The sequence below is a fragment of the Artibeus jamaicensis genome, unplaced genomic scaffold (assembly GCF_021234435.1).
Source record: "Artibeus jamaicensis isolate MK-2021 breed Jamaican fruit bat unplaced genomic scaffold, CSHL_Jam_final contig_465, whole genome shotgun sequence".
Lineage (NCBI taxonomy): Eukaryota > Metazoa > Chordata > Mammalia > Chiroptera > Phyllostomidae > Artibeus > Artibeus jamaicensis.
In genome coordinates this window covers 7,974,960-7,994,897 of record NW_026521843.1, presented here as the reverse complement: position 1 = coordinate 7,994,897, position 19,938 = coordinate 7,974,960, and the positions used below count along the sequence as shown (strand labels likewise).

Sequence of the window (19,938 nt, the reverse complement as noted above, 5' to 3'; positions counted from 1 at the left end):
GTCCCTCCGCTCTCGGATCCCAGCCCAACACACTGCACTTGGAAATGTCAGGTGCCAATGGTCATCCTTGTGCCTCTGAAAGGCAGCCTCGGTGGGTTTTCCATAATCCATGGCAAGAAGCAGCCTTGGTATCTTCTGTTCCGTGTCCTTCGGGGAGAAGAACTTGTAGTATAGAATAGAATAGGAGGGCTCTGTGGGCACATGCTCACCTCTCTGACCACCTGAGGTACCTGTTCAGTGGCTCCTGCCTGCGTAGTGACTAGCCTCTGCCACAGAAGCGATTCCAGCAAACAATGAAATAAAAAAGAAATCTCTGCAGGCTAATCTTTGATCACTGGACAGTAATTAAAAGCTCTTTATATTTTTGAAAGCTCTTGTACATTAAAAAGAGGAAGAAAGATGGCCCTGGCTAGTATAGCTCAGTGGATTAAGCACAGGTCTGCGAACCAGAGAATCTCAGTTCAATTCCCAGTCAGGGCACATGCCTGGGTTGCAGGCTGGTTCCCTGCAGGCCAGTTCCCAGCAGGGGATGCATGAAAGGCAACTATACATTGATGTTTCTCTCCCTCTCTCCTTCCCCTCTAAAGATAAATAAATAAAATCTTTTTTAAAAAGAGGAAGAAAGAATAAAGGAGTTAGGGAGAGAAGGGAGTTGGGGAGGTAGGGAAAAAGAGATATTATTCTGACTGCTATGGTTAATGGATCTGTGCACTACAAATACCATTATTTTCCTTCTTTTCTTTTCCTTTTCCCTTTTTTTCTCTTTCCTTTTCTTCTTCTCTAGCCTCGCACATCCCTCTCTGATCTACAGCAGCGGTTCTCTAATTGGGATCCAAAATCCACCGGACTGTGCGCAATGTTGCTCAATACCATTCTTACTCAGCCAGGGTATCACCAAGCCAACTTTGCTCTCACAAACTTCCTTCTAGATTGATTAATTAGCTCCGCTTGCAACATTCATTTCCTAAGTACTGTATCTATCACCTACCAGAAACTCTACTGCATTCGGGAGATATACAGAGAACCAGGCAAGGTCCCCAGACCAGGCTGCTCCCTCTAGACAGGGGGTGGGGGGGTGGTTTGCAGCGTGTGAGAGGTCAGGCATGGGCTCCGCGTGTCCGACGCAGCACACGACAATACTGTGTATGTGCCCATGTGTATTTTATTGGTAAGGACATGTATGGATTTCAAAAAATTTTTAAGGTTTTCATCACTCAAAGAAGGGCTAAGAGCTACAGGATGGATTGCTAACAATCATGTGCTTTCACAAGAGAAAATGCCATTACTGGCAAGCTAGCAGAATGATGCCGAGTCGGGATCTTTGGTAACACTGTCATTAGCAGGTCAACTATTTGCTCCTGAATGGGCAATACCAAGAAGCAGGAAAGTTTGTGTAGAAATTGAGGTCAAAGGTGTTTCTTCAAGTACAACTAAAGGCCACCAATGGCAGCCTGTCCTCCTAATGGTTATGTGTGGGCATATCTCATTTCTAAGAGAATGAAATTAGTATGGACAGATGGTCAAGAAACATGCTTTGATAGAAATAGGTTGTGGGTTCTGCCTCACAGGTGATTACAGTTGGGCCAGGGCTTGCTGCGTAATATTGAAGCCATTGGACCAGGATCATCTCTTACCACCGTTATCCTGGCCCACAGCTCAGCAAAATCCAGGGGCTTTACAGGGAACCTCAGTGGGGGAAGGGAAGGAACATTCCCTCTCACCACTGGGGATGGGATGGGGAGTGGAGGTGGGGAAGCTGCCGGCTTGAGCTTTGAACCTGATCTCTCAACCTCAACAGGAAGGCTCGCACCAGCAACGACTTTCTTATGGCTCCCAATCTGGCACTTCGGAGGCCCCGCTTTTAGCGTGGGGGATGGATTTTCCAAGGATGAAGGGAACTTGCAAACTCTGCTAGTTTGTAATAGATAGTCTTAGGAAGTTGGGGAGACCCTGCCCGCAGGCAAGCAGTCCATGTTTCCCAGGGGAAGCCGGCGTGGTCGAAATGCCACTGGAGTTGCTGGGGAATGCCGCACAGACCTGACCTCAGCAAGTCCACAGAATGACCATATTCGCCTCGAGTTCTTTTGGCTCCTTGCTCTGTGACACGGGGGCAAATTTCACAGGCCAGTCACCTGTGCCAGGGTGTGTTTGCAGTGTCTATCGCAGCCCACCACACGCTGTGTGAAAGGAAGGGTCTGAGCTGTCTGTAGTCTCTCGTGAGTTCAATTACTGTAGGACCTTCAGTTGGTTATTTCTCTGAGACAGTTAATCTGTAACATGAAGATAACAATGAATTGTACCTCACTGGCTTGTAGTGAAGATTAAACAAGGCAAAGCACCTAGCACATGGAGGTATTAATGTAATTTATGTCCTTTATCTTTTACTTTTAACATAGCAGATATATAGAATTCTAATAAATCTGATGCCATCTACTTTCCATGAGACAGTCTCTGGACCTCTGCTTCCTACATGGTTTTTAGGATCCCCTCTGGTTGCAAACATGTAAGGGTCTGAGATTTTTAGCTTGTTTCCAAAAGGTTTTGTTTGGGGCTTAGAGAAGCTCTGTTCAGCAAATCCTACAGGGCTGCTGAACACTGTTCCAAACTGAGGCACGCAGCTGTGGGCTGTGTTGGCCTGTGTGGAAGCCTGGAAGGAGAGGAAGAACTCAGAGCCCCAGAAGAACTGCAAAAGAAAAGACAGCTGCAAGTGGGTCCTGAGTAAATCAAAGTGTGACGTTTATTGGGCTATTTCCAGAATAACACCAAGCAAGAAAACTGGAATGCAGGATAATCTTTTCCAGGAAGGATCTTAGCTAAGCTGCCTATAATAACCAGGCTTGTCAACTGGAGTCAGCTCGGCTTAATGAAAAGGCCATAGGTTTGGGGGCACACAAACTTGGGTTTTACTTCTGCCTCCACCACTTACCAGTGTTTCTGAGGAGGTGCTTTAGCCTCTCCGAGCCTCATTTTCCTCCTCCTTTAACAACAACGACGACAACAAAGGTAAATAATAAAGGAAACTTGCAGGGTGATCGCAGTGGTCAGGAATTAAGAAAATTACTTGACATATTTTGGTATTCAAGAAACAGGAGCTACGTGACTGTGAGCACACACCACATGGCACCCAGGTCCTCTGGCCCTGGAACCACCATTTCTCTAATCTGTACCTGGTACAATGTAGAGAACTGATGGGTGGGGGAGGTGGAGGCATGGAGGTTGGGGGCGGGTGGGTAGAGGGAGGAAAAGAGATCAAAAGGCCTATAAATATCTGTCAAACTTTAAAATGCAAATCCCTTGCCTGTGTTCCTGTTGGGACCAAATCTTCTGTTATCACCTTTCTGGGAAGAGCTTGTGAGAAAAAAAAAGATCAGCAGAATCTTTCCCTTCATGGAGTGGTTTGGTTTGGTTTGGTGTAATTTTGTAGCCAAGCCTGGCATATGCAATAAATGTCTTCATTCAGCCCAGACCTGGAAGCATGAGCAGAGTTAAGGCAGTAACTGCCTATTGTGTTATCAAGTTTTAAAGGCACATGGTTTTCTTTGTGGATAGACCATGAGTTCCTCAAGGAAACTACAGCCTTACTATACATATACTATACTATAGACCCTATACTACAGTAAGGATATAATCCTTACTATAGCCCCTGAAATTTGCATATTACATACTTATAGAGAAACTGCTTGTTGAATAAATGGATGGATGGATGGATGAATGGATAGATGGGTGGATGGATGTTTGCTAATTCTGAGCATAGTGAGTGCTCAGCATCTTCACTAGCTGGTGACCTAGTTCTCAGGGATCTCCTTGCTTTACTTCACTGGGAGCCATAATTGCAGGCGGGGGGCCCCCCTGAGAGGCAGCTGTGGCCCCCCAAGAAACTCCTAGTGTCTGTTAATGGCCAGGGCCCTGTGCAGTTCCATACCTGAGCACATACAATGCCCAATATCTGACACTCAGTGTGCCAGGTCCTGGCCTATCCCCCACCCCTAACCCTAAGTGAAAAACTAGAAACCTCACCCCTCTCTTCCTTTTTTCTTCCCTATTGGCCTTGTTTTCCCATAAAATTAGACTTGTACGTAAAGAGTGAGCGGGTTACTTTCCAGACAAAAGGATCTAACGAATGTTGCCCACATGGAATGCCCTCCAATACTTGTCACTTATTACTCTTTCTCGGATAAAGTCATCAGATTTCATCTTACCCAGGAGCCTGACAGTCTTCACTCCCCCTCTCAAATCTGCATCCACTGCTGAAGGCCTCTTCCAATTAACCTCTGGGAAGTCTCCGAAGACCACCAGGGTGCTACTGACACTCTCATCTGCATTCTGAGGCCCTCTGATGCCGCCTCCTTCACCCAGCACTTAGCTATACTATCTGTTATCTCAAGTGCAAACGAGTCTGGTGTCACAACTAAATTATAAAGATCTCAAGGGAGAGATATTATTTTTTTGTACTCCGCACCATGCTTAGCCCAGGACTGGCTCCTTTTTTAAGAATTCACTAAAGAGAATTGCAGCATATTGGTAGTCAAAATGTGGGTTTGGGCTTGTAGCTGGTTTGGTTCAAAGCTTAACTTCATTCATTTGTTCATCCAATAAGAATACATTAAATGTGTGCTACATGTCACGCATGGTTTAAAACTAAGGGGATATGTCAAAGAACAATAAAGTTTCTTCTTATGTTGTTACTATAGAGATGGGAGACAGACAAAAAATCTAATATAATTTGTGAAGACAATAACTCAGGGTAAAAGGCAAGAGTGAAGCAGTGGGAGTCAGCGTGGGGAGGTGCTGGTGTTGTCACAAAAGTACCAGCTGAATGGTGATGAGGAGTTTACTCTCCAACAATCTGTGACAAGGTCATGCAGACAGAACAGTAGTTCAAGAGCCAGGACATGGAATGAGCTTGGTGTGTTCAAGGAAATGAAATAAAGCCAGCACCACTGAAGCCAGCGAAGTGAGTGGGTAGAGTCCAGAGATGAGGTGAGAGCAACGGGCAGGGCTCAGGGCAGGGGGAACCTGATAGACTCCACCACGGCCTTTGGAATTCGCACCGAGTACCATGGGAGGCCTCTGCTGGGAGCAAGCGAGTGAGGGGGGTGGTGGTGTCAGAATGTGGTTTGCATCATCTGGCTTATGTGTGCGCTACGAAGGGCATACGTGCTTTGAAGCAGGGAAATTGGAAGTAGTTCCTTCAAGAGATGACTGCACTTGTCTTTTGTTGCAAGCAATACGACCTGGAGGAGACATGTGCACCAACTGTGCAGCCCCAAGCATGTTGCTTTACTTCCCCGTGTTGCTTTCAAGATTAGTAAAACAGCATCCTTAGATAATTATCATAGGCCTGGCCCCTTGTAGACACTGTGCAGAGGTGCTTCACGTCAGAAATGAATGCCAAAAAGAAGACTCCCCTAACTGATGCTCCCCTGAGAACCGCATCCTGGGGACATCGGCCCTGGTGGGTAGAGCTTTGGAGAGAGAGGGTGAAATTTCTGGGAGATTTTTTGCCCTGGCTGTCCCTCGCCTCCACCTCCTTCCTTACACACCCAACCTTCCCAAAGTAACTTCTGCAATCATTTCTTGAATGTTTACAATACGGCTTCTCTGGGACTCCTCTGAACTACTCTGGTTTAGTGGCCAGTTTGCCAGAAATCGGAGCAGTAGAGGTCATTGCCTCACTCTGACAAGTGGCTTCTTTAAAAGTGCCATAAACTTCGGTGTGGCTCAGTGGGTTGGGCATCATCGCACAAGCCCGAATGTTGTGGGTCCTGTCCCTGGTCAGGGCACCTATGAAAGGCAACCAGTTGATGTTTCTCTCTCATATCGATCTTTCTCCCTCTCCCTTTCTCCCTCCCTTTCCCTCTCTCTAAAATCAATAAGCATGTTTTGGAGAGAAGATTAAAAAAATAAGAAAATAAAAGTGCCATAAACTTAGATAGATGTGGAATACACAGAAGCCTTAATTTTTGCCAAAGAAGCTGTGAAGCAAGACTACTAGCTCTAGCTTCAAGTCCTGGCCCTGCTATTTACTAGATGTGTTGACCTTGGATAAGTTCCTTAGCTTCTCTTAGCCTCATATAATAAACAGGGACTTAAAGGGGCTGCCTTTCCGAGTTTCTGTGAGCAAATGTGAGGAATGTGAAAAATCAGGGAAGTGGGTGAATGTAAGAGTAAACATTCAGTATCTGTCCTTTCTCTTCTCCCAAGATTCACAAATGTTTTGCACGACAGACTTTTAAAACCAAACCTACTCAAACTCTTCACTGTCCAACATGCTTTGTCTCTCTTCATAAAGAGACAACTACCTTCTCAAAAAATTATACAGGCTACAATACAACGCATTTTAAAGACATCACTTGTGGTTCATCAATGGATTTGGCAAATCACAATCAGTAATGCTAGATGCATACACGAATGTATGCCTCTTCAAAGCCTGTTCCTCCTCACCATGTGAGAACGAAGGGAAGAGGAAGTATCATTCCCACCTGTGTACGAGGAGACACATGCAGAAGCTGGGCTGGTTTGCCCAAGGTAGCCAGTCTCTGTCAGAACTCAGACAATTACTCGGACCATTGCCTCCTAAGTAAAGAAGGTGTCCTTTGGTCTGTTTCACAGGATGTAGACCTGGCTGTACGGCGTCCTTTGACACCCCTCAAAGAACTCACTATCCCTGCTGTGAAGTCATGGGGCCTTCACAGGGCCTGGACTAGACACGTCTGTTTGGACATCTGTGTAAAATAAGCCTTCTGGCATCTGGCATTCACATGGCGTTTTCAATTTAGTAACAATGTAAATGATTTTCACAATAATAATTACTTTGGAGCAGTTACTGCAAACAGCACTGGTTTCAAATACAAAAAGTCAAAGGATCTGACATCTACCTTCACATGGATGTTGAACGACTCACTGGTTCTCATTTTCAGATTCAAAGGACAGAGCTTTCAGACTTCACTCACAGCACAAAGGCGGGTATCTGTTGAGTGGTAGATGAAGAGATTTAAGTTATGATGATGCAAACAGTCCAGAATTCTTTCACTGAGTGTTTGATCAGAGAAGTCTAAGTACACAGGCAGATTTTGCCATTCTGGGGAGGTCAACATTTTATTTTTTGCATCATGGCACAGAATAATGCTGAGCTCAGACACTTCACCTCCATCAAAGAAGTTCTGTTTGGGTGCTTACAAATTTTTTTTCCCCAATCTTAGCAAAATATTAAGTCATTCTCACTACAAAAGAGTCAGCCTTCTTTGCTGATGACCCTCCCCTCCCCAGGCAATTTATTGAACTTATCTGGCCAGGGGATAAATAAATTAACATTCTGGCAATGGTCGGTCAGAAAATGTTCCACTTTGGGGGGGCTATTGCTGGGGCTGACCCTGCAGCATGTCATTTTAAAGGCAATTCGGCAAGTCCTTTCAGGGGCTAATACAAGCTGTTAGGAGAGCCTGATAAAAGGTTTTCCTGGCTAGGAAGGTGATAAACTGTTGCCACGTTAATCTGCAGATGAAAGGAGGCTGCTTCCAGTGATATGATTTAAACTGTTTTAGCCTAAGTGCTACCAGCTTAATTGGGATGGTCAGCAGTTGATTTAGCCCCTTCACCTTCAGAAAGCAAGGCATCTCACCATGGCATCTTCAAATGAAGAAAGGGGACTAGTGAAGCTGATGGAGGGAACCATCCAACTGGATCTGATCTTTCTCCACGGAGAGTGGAAGAACTGAGACCCCAAACTCATTGCCAGGCAATTGGCACCCGTTCACTGAAGGGTTTCTGTGGCAGCCCCTCTTCTGGGGGCTACAGATTCAGAAACACAAGGTGCTCACAGCCTGGTGCCTGAGACAAAATGCAAATCAGTCAACATGAAACTGTTTACAGATCATATTTTAGAAGACTATAGGCAAGAGTAGGGATCCGTGAGAAGCTATATAAACCTTTCTTAGAAAAGACCAGTTTATGCTGAGTCTTGATGGGTAAACAAAAATTGGTGAAGCAGAGAATTAAATGCTGTGCAAAGGCCTGCAGGAATACAAAATTAAATACGATTTAATCCCTGTGGTCAGAGTTCTCAGCCTTGTCTTAGACAAGAATTGCCTACATTTTTTAAAAAGAATACTGTACCTGCCACACAGTAGGTACTCAACGAATAGTTTGAATGTGTGAATGAAATGTGACAAATTACCACCAGGGACTATACATAATTTCTTTGGGAGCACAAAGAGAGCAACTAATTTTGCTTGGAATTAACTAGAGACAAGTTAGGACATTTGAGTTGGTCCTTGACAGAGGAAGAGGAGTTTGTCTTGCTAATAAGGGAGGGCCGGGCATTTCAGACAAAGAGAAAGTTATAAACAAAGGCTTAAACATCTGCTCAGGTCTCACAAGTGACCTTAGGTAGCTAGAGCCAAGGCTCATGGCTGTGATTTTGAAGGTGAAGCTGGAGAGATGTTTTGGAACCAGGATACCCCAGCCTCTTGGGTCACGCTGGAGTCCTGGGACCACATTTGGGAGGAATGTGCAGCCACTGCTGGTACAGGCTCTGCAGGGGCAGGGAGTGGATATTCAGGCATTTACTAGTTATTGTGCTGAGCACTGTCGCAGTCTTCTGTTAACAAAAAGGACATGTCCCTGCCTGCATAGCGTTTGCATCGAGTTTGGGAAAGAAACAATGCAAAAATGCAAGAAGCATACATAATATAATATCACGTACTGCTAAGTGTAAAGAAAAATGCAGATATCACAGGGTAAGAAATACTAGTGAGTAATGGAGAGTTGCTTCAAGTGAGGTCAGGAAAGGTGCACTGGTCTGACATTTGAGTAAAGAACTGAATGAAGTATGGAAACGTAAGTATAGGAAAGTTCCTTCACTAAAGGAATTAGGAGACCTGAGTTCTAGCCTCTGCTTAAGCACTTTCCAACTGAGTGGTTTGCAAAATTATTTTAAATCCCATGGACCTCCATCTGCTGTTATAGGCAGAAGAACATAGGAGTCTTTCACAAAGTAGTTGTTCAATAAGTATGTTAGGTGACTGAATATAGTAGTTACCAATTACATTTTGAATAAGCACATTGTTTTCATCTTGTAAAGTCCCAAGTTAAGAACACCTCTAAATTTTTAAGATTTTATGTATTTTTTAGACAGAGAGGTAGGGAAGGAGAGAAACATTGCTGTGTAACAGAAACAGTGATTAAGTTGCCTCTCGCCTGCCCCCAGCCAGGGGCCTGGCCCACAACACAGGCATGTGCCCTGATCGGGAACCCACTGGTGACCTTTTAGTTCATGGGCCAACACTCAACCCGCTAAGCCACACCTACCAGGGTGAACACCGCTAGACTTTGTAAGTATTTACTTACCAGGGACGGATGGTCCTAAACTATCAGCCAAGACTGTGGTACTCCTAGTGAACAGTCACCATTAGCAGATCCCTGGAGGAACATTTTAATGAGAAATATTTTTCCTTTTGAATATTTGAAATATTACGATAACAGTCCTTACAGAGTTGTTGAGGATAAAAAGCTTGTAAAGAACCAAGCTTGCACATAGTATGTGCTCAAGAAATGTTATTTTTCCTCCCTTGCCCGGCAATTTTAAATTTATGTCTTCCTTCTCCCTCCTGTATAACCAGGTGGGTGCACCTTTGGTGCTGTGTGTGAATTGATGAACTCACATGTAAACCTGGTTTACATGTGTGGCTTATACGGTCAGAATACTACAGCATCCTGGTCAGCTTCTTTGCTACACTTTGTCCTATTTCTTTTTCCCTTTGTTCTCAGATACCCTAGTCTGCTTTCTGCTTGATTCATTACTTCTCAATTCCTGGCCATTCCTCGCCTGCACAGCAATTTGTTCCCTGGAGACCAAAGTTCCAAATAAGACTCCAGACTGAAATGGATTTTCACCATTTCCTAAGCACGCTGGCCCTATTCTATGTCATCACCTCAAGCTCATCCACCAAAGTGTCCTGTTTGTAATGCTACTACAATTCTGCCAGATTATTGCCTATACTTCAAAGCCCAGTCAAATCTGTTTGCCAAAAGAATGTTCCCTGCTCAGAAAGACTCAGGTAGTATTAACTGCCTATTTCATTCATTGAATTCTGTGCTATACAAAATAAATTATTCTTGTATATAAATATGCCACATTTCCCTACCTTGCTCTTGTCAATTCCCTGAAAGTAAGAATTGGGTTTCATGTCACTATGTTTCCTGGTGGCCCCCTGGCACTTGATGTGCCTGCCTATTCAGTGGACCCTGAATAAACATCTCTAGGATGAATGAATGTGCACAACCCTGTGACTTCACTTAGAACTGGGAACCACCTGCAGCAAGGCTTGGAAGTACTTCGGGGGTTAGACGTGTCTGGCAACTCAAGCGTTTCTACCACCTCTATCATACGTTAATCTCCAGTGATGTCAGGAATTAGTCTAATAAGCAGATCTACAGACCAGGAGAAAAGCTTTGGCTAAAGATCCATATCTGAGTTATGAGAGTAGAAAAATGGGGAGAAATAGTGAATACAGTATGAGGAGAGAGCTGGAGCAACAATGGTATTTAAGGAGCATAAATATTTAAGTTTATGAGGAGTGTAAAATTATACCCAAGGGGGTAGGAGATAAACCAAGGAGCAGTGTTGACTTGGAAAATGGAAACTTTCAAGAAAGAGGGGAAGTTCAATAGTCCCAAAATCTATGCAAAGGTAAATTTAAGATTGTAAATTGTCGCCCTTTCCTATGCCCTTTTAAGGTTGATTCAGTGCCTTAGGGGGCTACCACAGAAGGGTAAAGTAAGTCTCCGTAAAACCCTGAGAAGAGATGGTAAAACTTCTCTTTGGATCCTGTCTGGAGTCACAGCTCAAAAAAGAAAAAAAAAAAAAGAAGACTATAAATTGTTTATTAGTCTTAGTTAACACAGAGGCACCATGGTGACCTTGACAGAAAAGTATAGGCAATGAACAAAGATAAATGACCTGATATCAAGGATTAATATAAAGGTCTAGTAATCAAGACGGCAGGAATTGAATAGACCTATAGCTCAATGGAAGGAACAGGGTTCAGCAACAGCAACGGACCCACAATTACAGTCAACTGATTTTCAATGAAGGAGCCAAGGCCATTCAATGAGGGAAAAGAGATGTCTTTTCAACAAATTGTGGTGGCATACCCGGACATTTGCATAGAAAAAAAAAATGTTCCTCAATTCTTACCTTACATTATATGCAAAAACTAACTTGCAATGAATCACAGACCCAAACATTAAAGGTAAAAAACCATTACACCTATAGAAGAAAACAGAAAAATAGTTGGGACATTGGGTTAGACAAAAATATATTAAATAACACACAAAAACAGCACACTGCACACAAACATGAACACAATACACTTAAAAGCTAAAAATGTTTTGCCCTTTAAAAGACAGTTAAAATAAAAAGATGAGCCAGATTTGGGGAAAATACTTGCAAAAACACTTATCTGACACAGGGCTGATATCTAGACATAAATAAAGAACACTTACAATTTTGTAATAAGACAAACAACCCAACTGAAAAACTGGCATAAAGATAAAAAGGGAATTTCAAAAAGGACAACAAACTAATGGCAAATAGGTGCCTAAGATACTCAGTCTCACCAGTTACCAAGCAAATGCAAATAAAGCCATGAGGAGATGCGGCTTTATTTACACAACTACTAGAATAGCTAAAATGAAAAAGATGGGCAATATTAAGTTTTGGTGATGACATTTCAACGTAAGTAAAACTCCCAACATACTGCTTTCAGGGACACAAAACGGCTCTGCCCCGCTAGAAAAAAGTGTGGCAGTATCTTAAATCACACCTATTAAACACGTCTGACTTTCAATAGTTTAGCTGGCGTCAGAGATTCAAAAGTGCTTCAACTAATGTACACTTACCAACAGTTAAAATCAAACATAACACTCACAGCTATCGTATGTCTCTAGGTATCTGTTTTCACATGAACATGCAGGGACATGGATATCCTTAAAGAGTATGACAGACCTACTTACTGATATGGAATACTTCCTCAGATACATTAATATATTGGTGCAGAACACCTCTTGAAGATTCTACTGAATACAAGAGATTAGAAACTGTGCTTGCCTCTTAGATCAAGAATTAGAGCCTGGGCATTCAGAATAGAAAGGAAATGGACTTTTTCACTATTTTTTGTACTATTTCACCCTTTCAATTAACCACATGAAAGCATTATCTTAAAAGATACATGCCATCTATGCGGATACCCACTGATTTTAAAAAATGTATCAGTTCAGTTGAGATAAGTGGGTGCCTTGAGTAGAGGACTGAGTACCTTAGTTCAGGATTCTGCCTGCACAGGATTCCATACATAGCAAGTGCTCTGCAAACACGACCTTTTTCTAAAACAAAGTGAAACTTGTTTCAAAGCACTTTCTATATCTTTAGTGGAATTCAAAAAGGAAACAAGTAAAATGACAACGTCAAAAAAAGCACAAAAATTCAAAGTATCCCAAATTTGAGTCTAATTTTACAAGGCATAATGTAGTAACTACTAGATTAATAAACCAAAATTTCATCTCCAATATTAGGAAAATCACTTCTCTGGACTTTTCTAATCTATAAAACGATGATGGCAGTGCATGTGTAGGAGTGAGGTTAAGCTATATACATTGTAGATATTAAAGAAAGCTAGGGCAGGCAAAATTCTCTACATGTTTTGTTTTTAAACCACCTTTATTATGACATAATTCGCATAGCATAGAATTTATCTTTCAAATTGCACAATTCAGAGGTTTTAGTATATTCATTTTTGAAAACCATTCCCACAATCAGTTTTAGAACACTGTTATCATCCACCCACTCATCTCAAAATCCAGCCCATTAATAGTCATTTCCCTTCTCACTACTTCATTTTCCCACCCTATCCCCCAGACCTTGGCAACCATGGGTCTACTTTCTGTTTCTATAGATTATGAATTTGCTTATTTGGAACATTTCATATAAACTGAATCATACATGTGATCTGTTGTGACTGGCCTCTTTCACTTAGCATGTTGTACTATTGATCTGTACTTCATTTCGCTTTACTGCCAATGGCATGGAGAAAGCACATTTTATCCACTCGTGAGTCGATGGGCACTCGGGCGTTTCCGCTTTTGGCTATCAGGAATGCTGCTGCTATGGACATCTGCGTACAAGTTTTCGTGTGGATATGTGTCTTCACTTCTCTCGGGTACACACCAGGGAGTGGATCTGATGCATCAAGTGGTAACTATGTTTAACCATTTGAGGAATTACTAAATTTTTTTCAAAGTGGTTCCCCTTTTTTATATTTCTACCATCAGGTTACAAGGACTCTGATTCTTCCACATCCTCACCAAGACTTATTATCTGTCTTTTTGATTCTAGCCATCCTATTAGGCATGAAATGTATCTCATTGTGGTTTTGGTTTGCAATTTTCTGATAATTAACGATGAGAATTTTTTCATGTGTTTATTGACCATTTCTACATTTTCTTTGGAGAAATGTCTATGCAGATATTTTACTGACTTTTGAGTTGTCTTATTATTGAGGTTTAAGAATTCTTTATAATTTGCAAACATTTTCTCATTTTGTGGGTTATTTCTTCATTTTCTTGATGGTATCTTCTGAAACACAATGTTTTTAGTTTTTTAAAATATTTTTTAAAGATTTTATTTACTTATCTTTAGAGGGGAAGGGAAGGAGAGGGAGAGAAACATCAACGTATGGTTGCCTCTCGTTTCCCCTGCTGGAAACTGGCCTGCAACCCAGGCACGTGCCCTGACTGGGAATCGAACGCTTATCCTTCCATGCTCAGTCCACTGAGCTACACCAGCCAGGGCTAAAGTCTTTAGTTTTTAAAATGTCATTTTTTTCTTGTTGTCTAAGCTTGTGGTGCCATATCAAAGAAATCATTTCCTAATCAAAAGTCACAAAGACTTATGTCTATGTTTTCATCTAAGAGTTTACAGTTTTAGCTCTCATACTTGGGTCTTTCATCCATTAGTTATTTTTGTATATTTCATGAGGGAGAGATCAAACTTCATTCTTTTGTATGTGGATACTTGGTTGTATCATTGGCATTTGCAGGAAGTTTCCTCGTAAGTTGTCTTGGCACTCTGGTTGAAAATCAGTTGAACATAAATGTGAGGATATTTATGGGCCCTCAGTTCTATTCCACTGATCTATATGTCTGCCTTTATGCCATGAAAACACATTCTTCATTACTGTAACTTTGTAATAAGTTTTGAAGTCAGAATTAAGGGCGAGTCCTCCCATTTCTTTAAGATTGCTTTGCCTATTCTGTGTCCTGTAAATTTCCATATGAATTTTAGAATCAGTTTGTCATTTTCTGCAAAGAAATCCACTGGAATTGATGGGGATTCTATTGACTCTATAAATTAGTTTCCATATTAATATCAAGTCTTCAGATCCATGAAGATGGAATAACTTTCCATTTATTTAAGTTTTACAAATTTCTCATTCAACAACACATAAATTTTGTACTTTTGTTAAACTTATTCCAAAGTATTTAATTACTTTTAGTGCTGTTGTAAACAGAATTTTCTTAACTTCATTTAGTATTATTTACTGAAGATGCACAGAAATACAATTTAGGTCTGTCTTTGATCTTATATCTTGAATGAGTTCACCTTGGTGAACTTGTTCATCCGACTTAGTGGTGGATTCCTTAGAATTCTCTTATATGAAAATCTCGCCATCTGCAAATAGTGACAGTTTTACTTTTTCTTTCCAATCTGATTGCCTCTAGATTTTTTGAGTGATAAATGAATTAATGTACAACTTAATACTTGGAAATGTTGAACTCAGTATTATATAGATTTATTTTCAAAACAAAAGGGAAGAAAAAAGTGCTATAGAAGAAAACCCCCCAACAAATTAGGAGGCAAGAAACCTGATTCCCACATCATTATTAATTAGCTGTGTGATCCTGAGCAAATCTCTAATCCTCTTCAGATTATACATGCTATTTTCTAAAACTTTTTGCATTTGGCATACCTGTTAACTTCTGGAGACATGTGAAGAGTAGGTTTCCTTAGTTTATTCAGCATTACAACCATAATTTTACTACATGTATGGATCATGTTCCTCCTTTTCCGTTTTTCCCCTCACAAAACAGAATAAAGTTACCAAAATGAAAGGGCATACTAAAAGTATCTTCATGTGGAGAGAAAATAGAACTCTCATAAAAGCCACAACAGAAGACACTGCAAGATTATAGGCAATTATAAAGAATTATTCTCTTGGGAGCAAGCTGAAATAGAAAAAAATACTTCAGAGAAGTGTGCATGATATGAGTAAAAATGAGCAAGTAGATAAAGCATTTACTGTCTAGTACTCTATTAACATTTTAAAGCTATAACTAAAGAAGTCAGTATCAATATACAAAATGGCAAAAGTATATTTAAAAAATATACATTGTCTACAATTTTCACTACAAGGATCATCTTTTAAAATGGAAATTTGAGGCTTTAAAAAATTATAATTTTTATTAAAATGGCAAAAATATCTCCTGACATTTGGAAGCATATTACATTTATCTGCCAAACATTAAATAGACACACTGCCTTTGCCAATGCTGATGGTACTAGAATACTAAGTTAAACATTTTAAATTTCATCTCAAGTGTTTTGGAACCTCAGTTTTAATCTCTGACATAAAGGAAGAGGGCTATCCGGACAAGTATCAGAGTCGTCTTTTTCCTTACAACATTGTAGAAAACTCAGAGAACCTTTTGCTGCCTCTGGGAAATACTTTTCTTCAGTTCCAGCTGTTTTATAAGCGGGGACACACTGTTCAGTTTCTTTAACCTGCATCAATTTGTTGGCGTCATTCTTCCTGAGATGGGCTGGTTTATGCTCCTGCTTCATTTTTTCAGTTGCGTACTCAGCTTTCCCAAACCTGGGGATACTCTCTTCATCAGAGGAGTATCTGTCAAGGCAAACACTTTTCTTCACTGCAATTTTCTGAGTGGTTTTTAAATCAACTTTTCTACTGTGACCAAAAGATGTTTTTGATGGTTCAGCTCTAACATTCGAGGTCTTTACCACCACGTTTTTGACAGAATGAGGCACAGAAGTATTCACTTTACAGTTTTCCTGAAACAGCTGGTCTCCTTCTAGAACTTCAGAGTTCCTAGATTCATTCGGCAAGTACATCCCCAGAAGATCCTTTGAAAGATGTGATGGATAATCAGAACTACTGTTAGCAATACAAGATTCTTTTACTGTGAGTAAAGTTTTCAGGTCCATATCTGGTTGTACATTCTTCTGAGGATGTGATGATTTTGTAAGTATTCGTTCTTTTAAAGGTAAATCCTGCAGATGTAAATCAGTAATGCCACAAAGTAGAAGGTCCTCAGGATTAGTCTTTTGAAGATCCGCATCCAACACTTTATCACATGACGACTGTCCTGGGATAGTTTTAAAGCTATCAGGGGTGGTTGTTTGAAGTTCTGATTTTAAACCATGAGAGCAAGAGTTTTTTGGAATAACTGAAGAGTTACTAAAAGAAGTTCCTTCCCAATCAATGGTGCTCAAGTGTAGATCATCAGCTGCCAACACATTGTGGGATGAGCTACTGGGTTGACTAGATTCTGAAATCAGAGACTTACTGACAGGTTTAATTTGCTGTGTAGCCAAAGGTCTTAAAGCAGATATGAAGTGCTCTTGTGTGTTCAAACAGAGAGCATCTGCAGATAAAGGCAAGCTATCTAATGATGCAGAAATTGATTCCTGGGGTAATGCAGAATCAGGGAAAACTTCCAAATGTAACTGGGAATTTTGTTGAGAAGAGATTTCATATGTGGGTTTTAAATTTATGAGTGACTGAAAACTCTTATCACCTGCTTCTGGCAAATTGTTTTCTTTAGGCTTAGTTTTCATGCCTGAAAAGAAAAAAATATAACATAAGTAAAATCTGTTTTATTTTACTTATCTTGAGTAAACAAACTAAAGGGTTCAAGTTGAAATCTATATAAGCAATTTTTGCGTTTTTGTGTCAGTGCATTCCTGGAAACTATGCTATAAATAGTCATAAACAATAATTACTAACAAAATATTTTTCTTTTTTTGGAAACAATGTTATAATCAAATTATTTTCCTCACCAAGTTCTGGAAAATAAAGAAAAGGTATATATAATCCAAAATACATTATATATATATTGGTTGCTCAATACATGACTAATATAATTACTATTAGCCCTGGCTGGTGTAGCTCAGTGGATCGAGCACAAGCCTGTGAACCAAACAACCATGGTTCGATTCCTAGTCAGGGCACATGCCTGGGTTGCAGGCCAGTTCCCAGCAGGGGACGCATGAGAGGCAACCATACGCTGACGTTTCTCTCCCTCTCTCCTTCCCTTCCCCTCTAAAGATAAATAAAAATCTTTAATATATTTATATATATATATATATATATAATTACTATTATTAACACTTAAGTTATCAGACACAGATTAGAAGGGTTTACTCTGGCTTTTCAGCTTTAAAAATACGTCAAGACACAGAAGTATACAATCTGACTCTTATGTAGAAATTTCAGCAAAACTTAGATAATACAGATTCAAAAATAGAACTGATAGATTTTCTACAATATCTATGTGTGGCATAAATAACTATCAAATGAGATACTTACTTTCCTTTTTCTTCCTTCTAATTTCTAACTTTTGCTTTTGGTAAACGGCAACAATCTCTGGAAAAGCTGCTTCAAATAATGATTCTTCTTCTATTGTTTGTAGAGCTAATTCTCCATTTTTATCTTCTATAGCATAATATTCTAAATGATTAAAAATATAGTAAATTGGCCTTAATTACAGATTTAAAAAATTCAATTTTTCCATCTAAGTAAGTTTACCAGGTAAACTAAGTCAGTGAATGATTCATTACAAATCTTGCTTTACAACATTTCTATTCTAATAATCTGTTGATTCTACTACAGAATTGATTTTTTTCTGCTTGAAAAATGTAGAAGATCACTTTTAAATTAGAACTTTAAAATCTCTTGCTTCAGAGACAGTAGAAGCAGCTCAGAGAATGAAAACCTTTACTTAGATCAGGTTAGTTGGTTTTAGTTTAGTATAACAACTGTCAAGATTCCAGATAACAAATTGGAATAGTTAGCTAAGATTTCAATATTAACTTTCTTTAGTGGTGGCTTCTGAACAGAACAGGACTGATAGGGCCATCAAAAATATTGCAGTTGTTCCCCTTATCCATGGGCGATACAATCCCAGATCCCAGCAAATCCCTAAAACCAGGAGTAGCACTGAACCCCACAGATACTATGTTTTTTCCTAAACACATACTTGTAATAAACTTTAATTCATAAATAGGCACAGTAAGAGATTAATAACAATAACTACTAATAAAATAGAAAAATTATAAAATACACTATATTTAAAGTTATGTGAATGTGGTCTCTTTCTCTCTCAAAATATCTTATTGTAGTGTGTTTCACTTAGAGAAAGCACTCTAAAGCCTCTCTTTGGCCTATCCAAATTGTCAGCCTTCCTACTCTCTCTCGCACTTTGGGGCCATTAGTAAGTAAGATAAGGGTTATCTGAACACAACCACTGCAATACTTTAACAATGAATCTGATGACCGTAGTGCCTACCAGTGACTAATGGGTGGGTTGCAAATACAGCATGGATACGCTGGGCAAAAGAATGATTCATATCCAGGGGGGACAGAACTGGAAAGCTGAAGATTTCATCACCAAGGCATGTAATTTAAAATTTATGAGTTGTGTATTTCTCGCATTTTCCCTTTAATATGTTTGAGCTGTGACTGACTGCTGGAAACTGAAACCACAGCAAGTGCGACCCCAGATAAGGGGTTTCCACTGTACTACTGTCCAGAGGTTATCAATCTCTTGAAGATATGCCCAGGCTTTGTGGACTCACAAGCAGCTGATAAATGAAAATGAAAAAGCTTATATGTAAACTGACAATAAGACATATAGTAGCAGACTAGATATTTTCATTTATTCTCTATGAGGGCAAATCTGCATGAGAAGCCAAACTAATGAAAATATCAGTTGATGAGTGTAAAGTAGAAAGAATGGCCCTGACCGGTGTAGCTCAGTGGGTTGGACATCATCCCGCAGAGCAAAAGGTTGCCAGTTTGATTCCGGTCAGGCGCATGCCTGGGTTTGCAAGAGGCAACTGATAGATGTTTCTCTCACACACTGATGTTTCTCTCCTTCCCTTTCTCCCTTCCTTGCCCTTTAAGAATAAATAAATAAAATCTTTAAAAACAATAAAGTAGAAACAATGGAAACACATGGATTTAAAGTGCGGTCTCTTCCTCAAAGGCTAGCTCCCTCAAGGACAACTAGAAGTAGGTACTCTGTACTCAGTTCTACACAAGAGCCGTGCACAGCCTCACTAGGTTAATGAAAATACCCTAAAGTTGCTGGAAGTGTTCCTAAACAGTTCCAAATTCAACTTTCTATTTTCTTATTATTGCTTAGAACGGTTTATCTAATTGTTTATTAATTTCATTCTTCAAAGTTACCTACAACTTAAACCTTCATTGATAAATCTCTCACTTATTCACCTATAATCACACAATCTAATCAACACCAGATAGAAATGCATTTGTGATTATTTCCCATTTAAATTTTCTGTGCTTTTCTTGCCTTCAGTTTTGGTGCTAATTGAAAGAGTTCACTGTATTTCAGTCTGTAGCAAAATAAAAATAATTTGACAACTATAAACTCCCATGAAAACTAAAGAGTAAGAAAAGGAGAGGTAGGGCACCCCAGGCGCCTTTCAGCAACCTTGATTTCTTCAGACCCAACTACACGAAGAAATCCAATGTGCAGACTGGAGCAGCATTTTCTTGAGAAACACACACCAAAACATTAAAATAAAATTCAAGTTTTTCACCTTTTTTTCTTTAATCCTCA

General features: G+C 40.1%; 1 protein-coding gene and 1 non-coding gene across 2 annotated transcripts in view; one reads left to right on the top strand and one right to left on the bottom strand.

Moving 5' to 3' along the window:
• The first annotated feature begins 10,724 nt into the window (after positions 1–10,724).
• On the top strand, positions 10,725–10,846 carry LOC119054035 (small nucleolar RNA SNORA26). The gene has a single exon (XR_005083430.2). It is a non-coding gene; the product is annotated as a small nucleolar RNA SNORA26 (small nucleolar RNA).
• Positions 10,847–12,696: 1,850 nt separating this feature from the next.
• The window catches only part of GEN1 (GEN1 Holliday junction 5' flap endonuclease), a 31,386-nt gene continuing 24,144 nt past the window's right edge, over positions 12,697–19,938 (bottom strand). Inside the window, exons 13-14 of the mRNA XM_037151778.2 lie at positions 17,664–17,804; positions 12,697–16,914 (exon numbers count right to left, since the gene is read on the bottom strand). Of these exons, the coding sequence (XP_037007673.2) occupies positions 15,650–16,914; positions 17,664–17,804 (1,406 nt within the window). The 3' untranslated portion in view covers positions 12,697–15,649. The remainder of the gene's footprint in view (positions 16,915–17,663; positions 17,805–19,938) is intronic.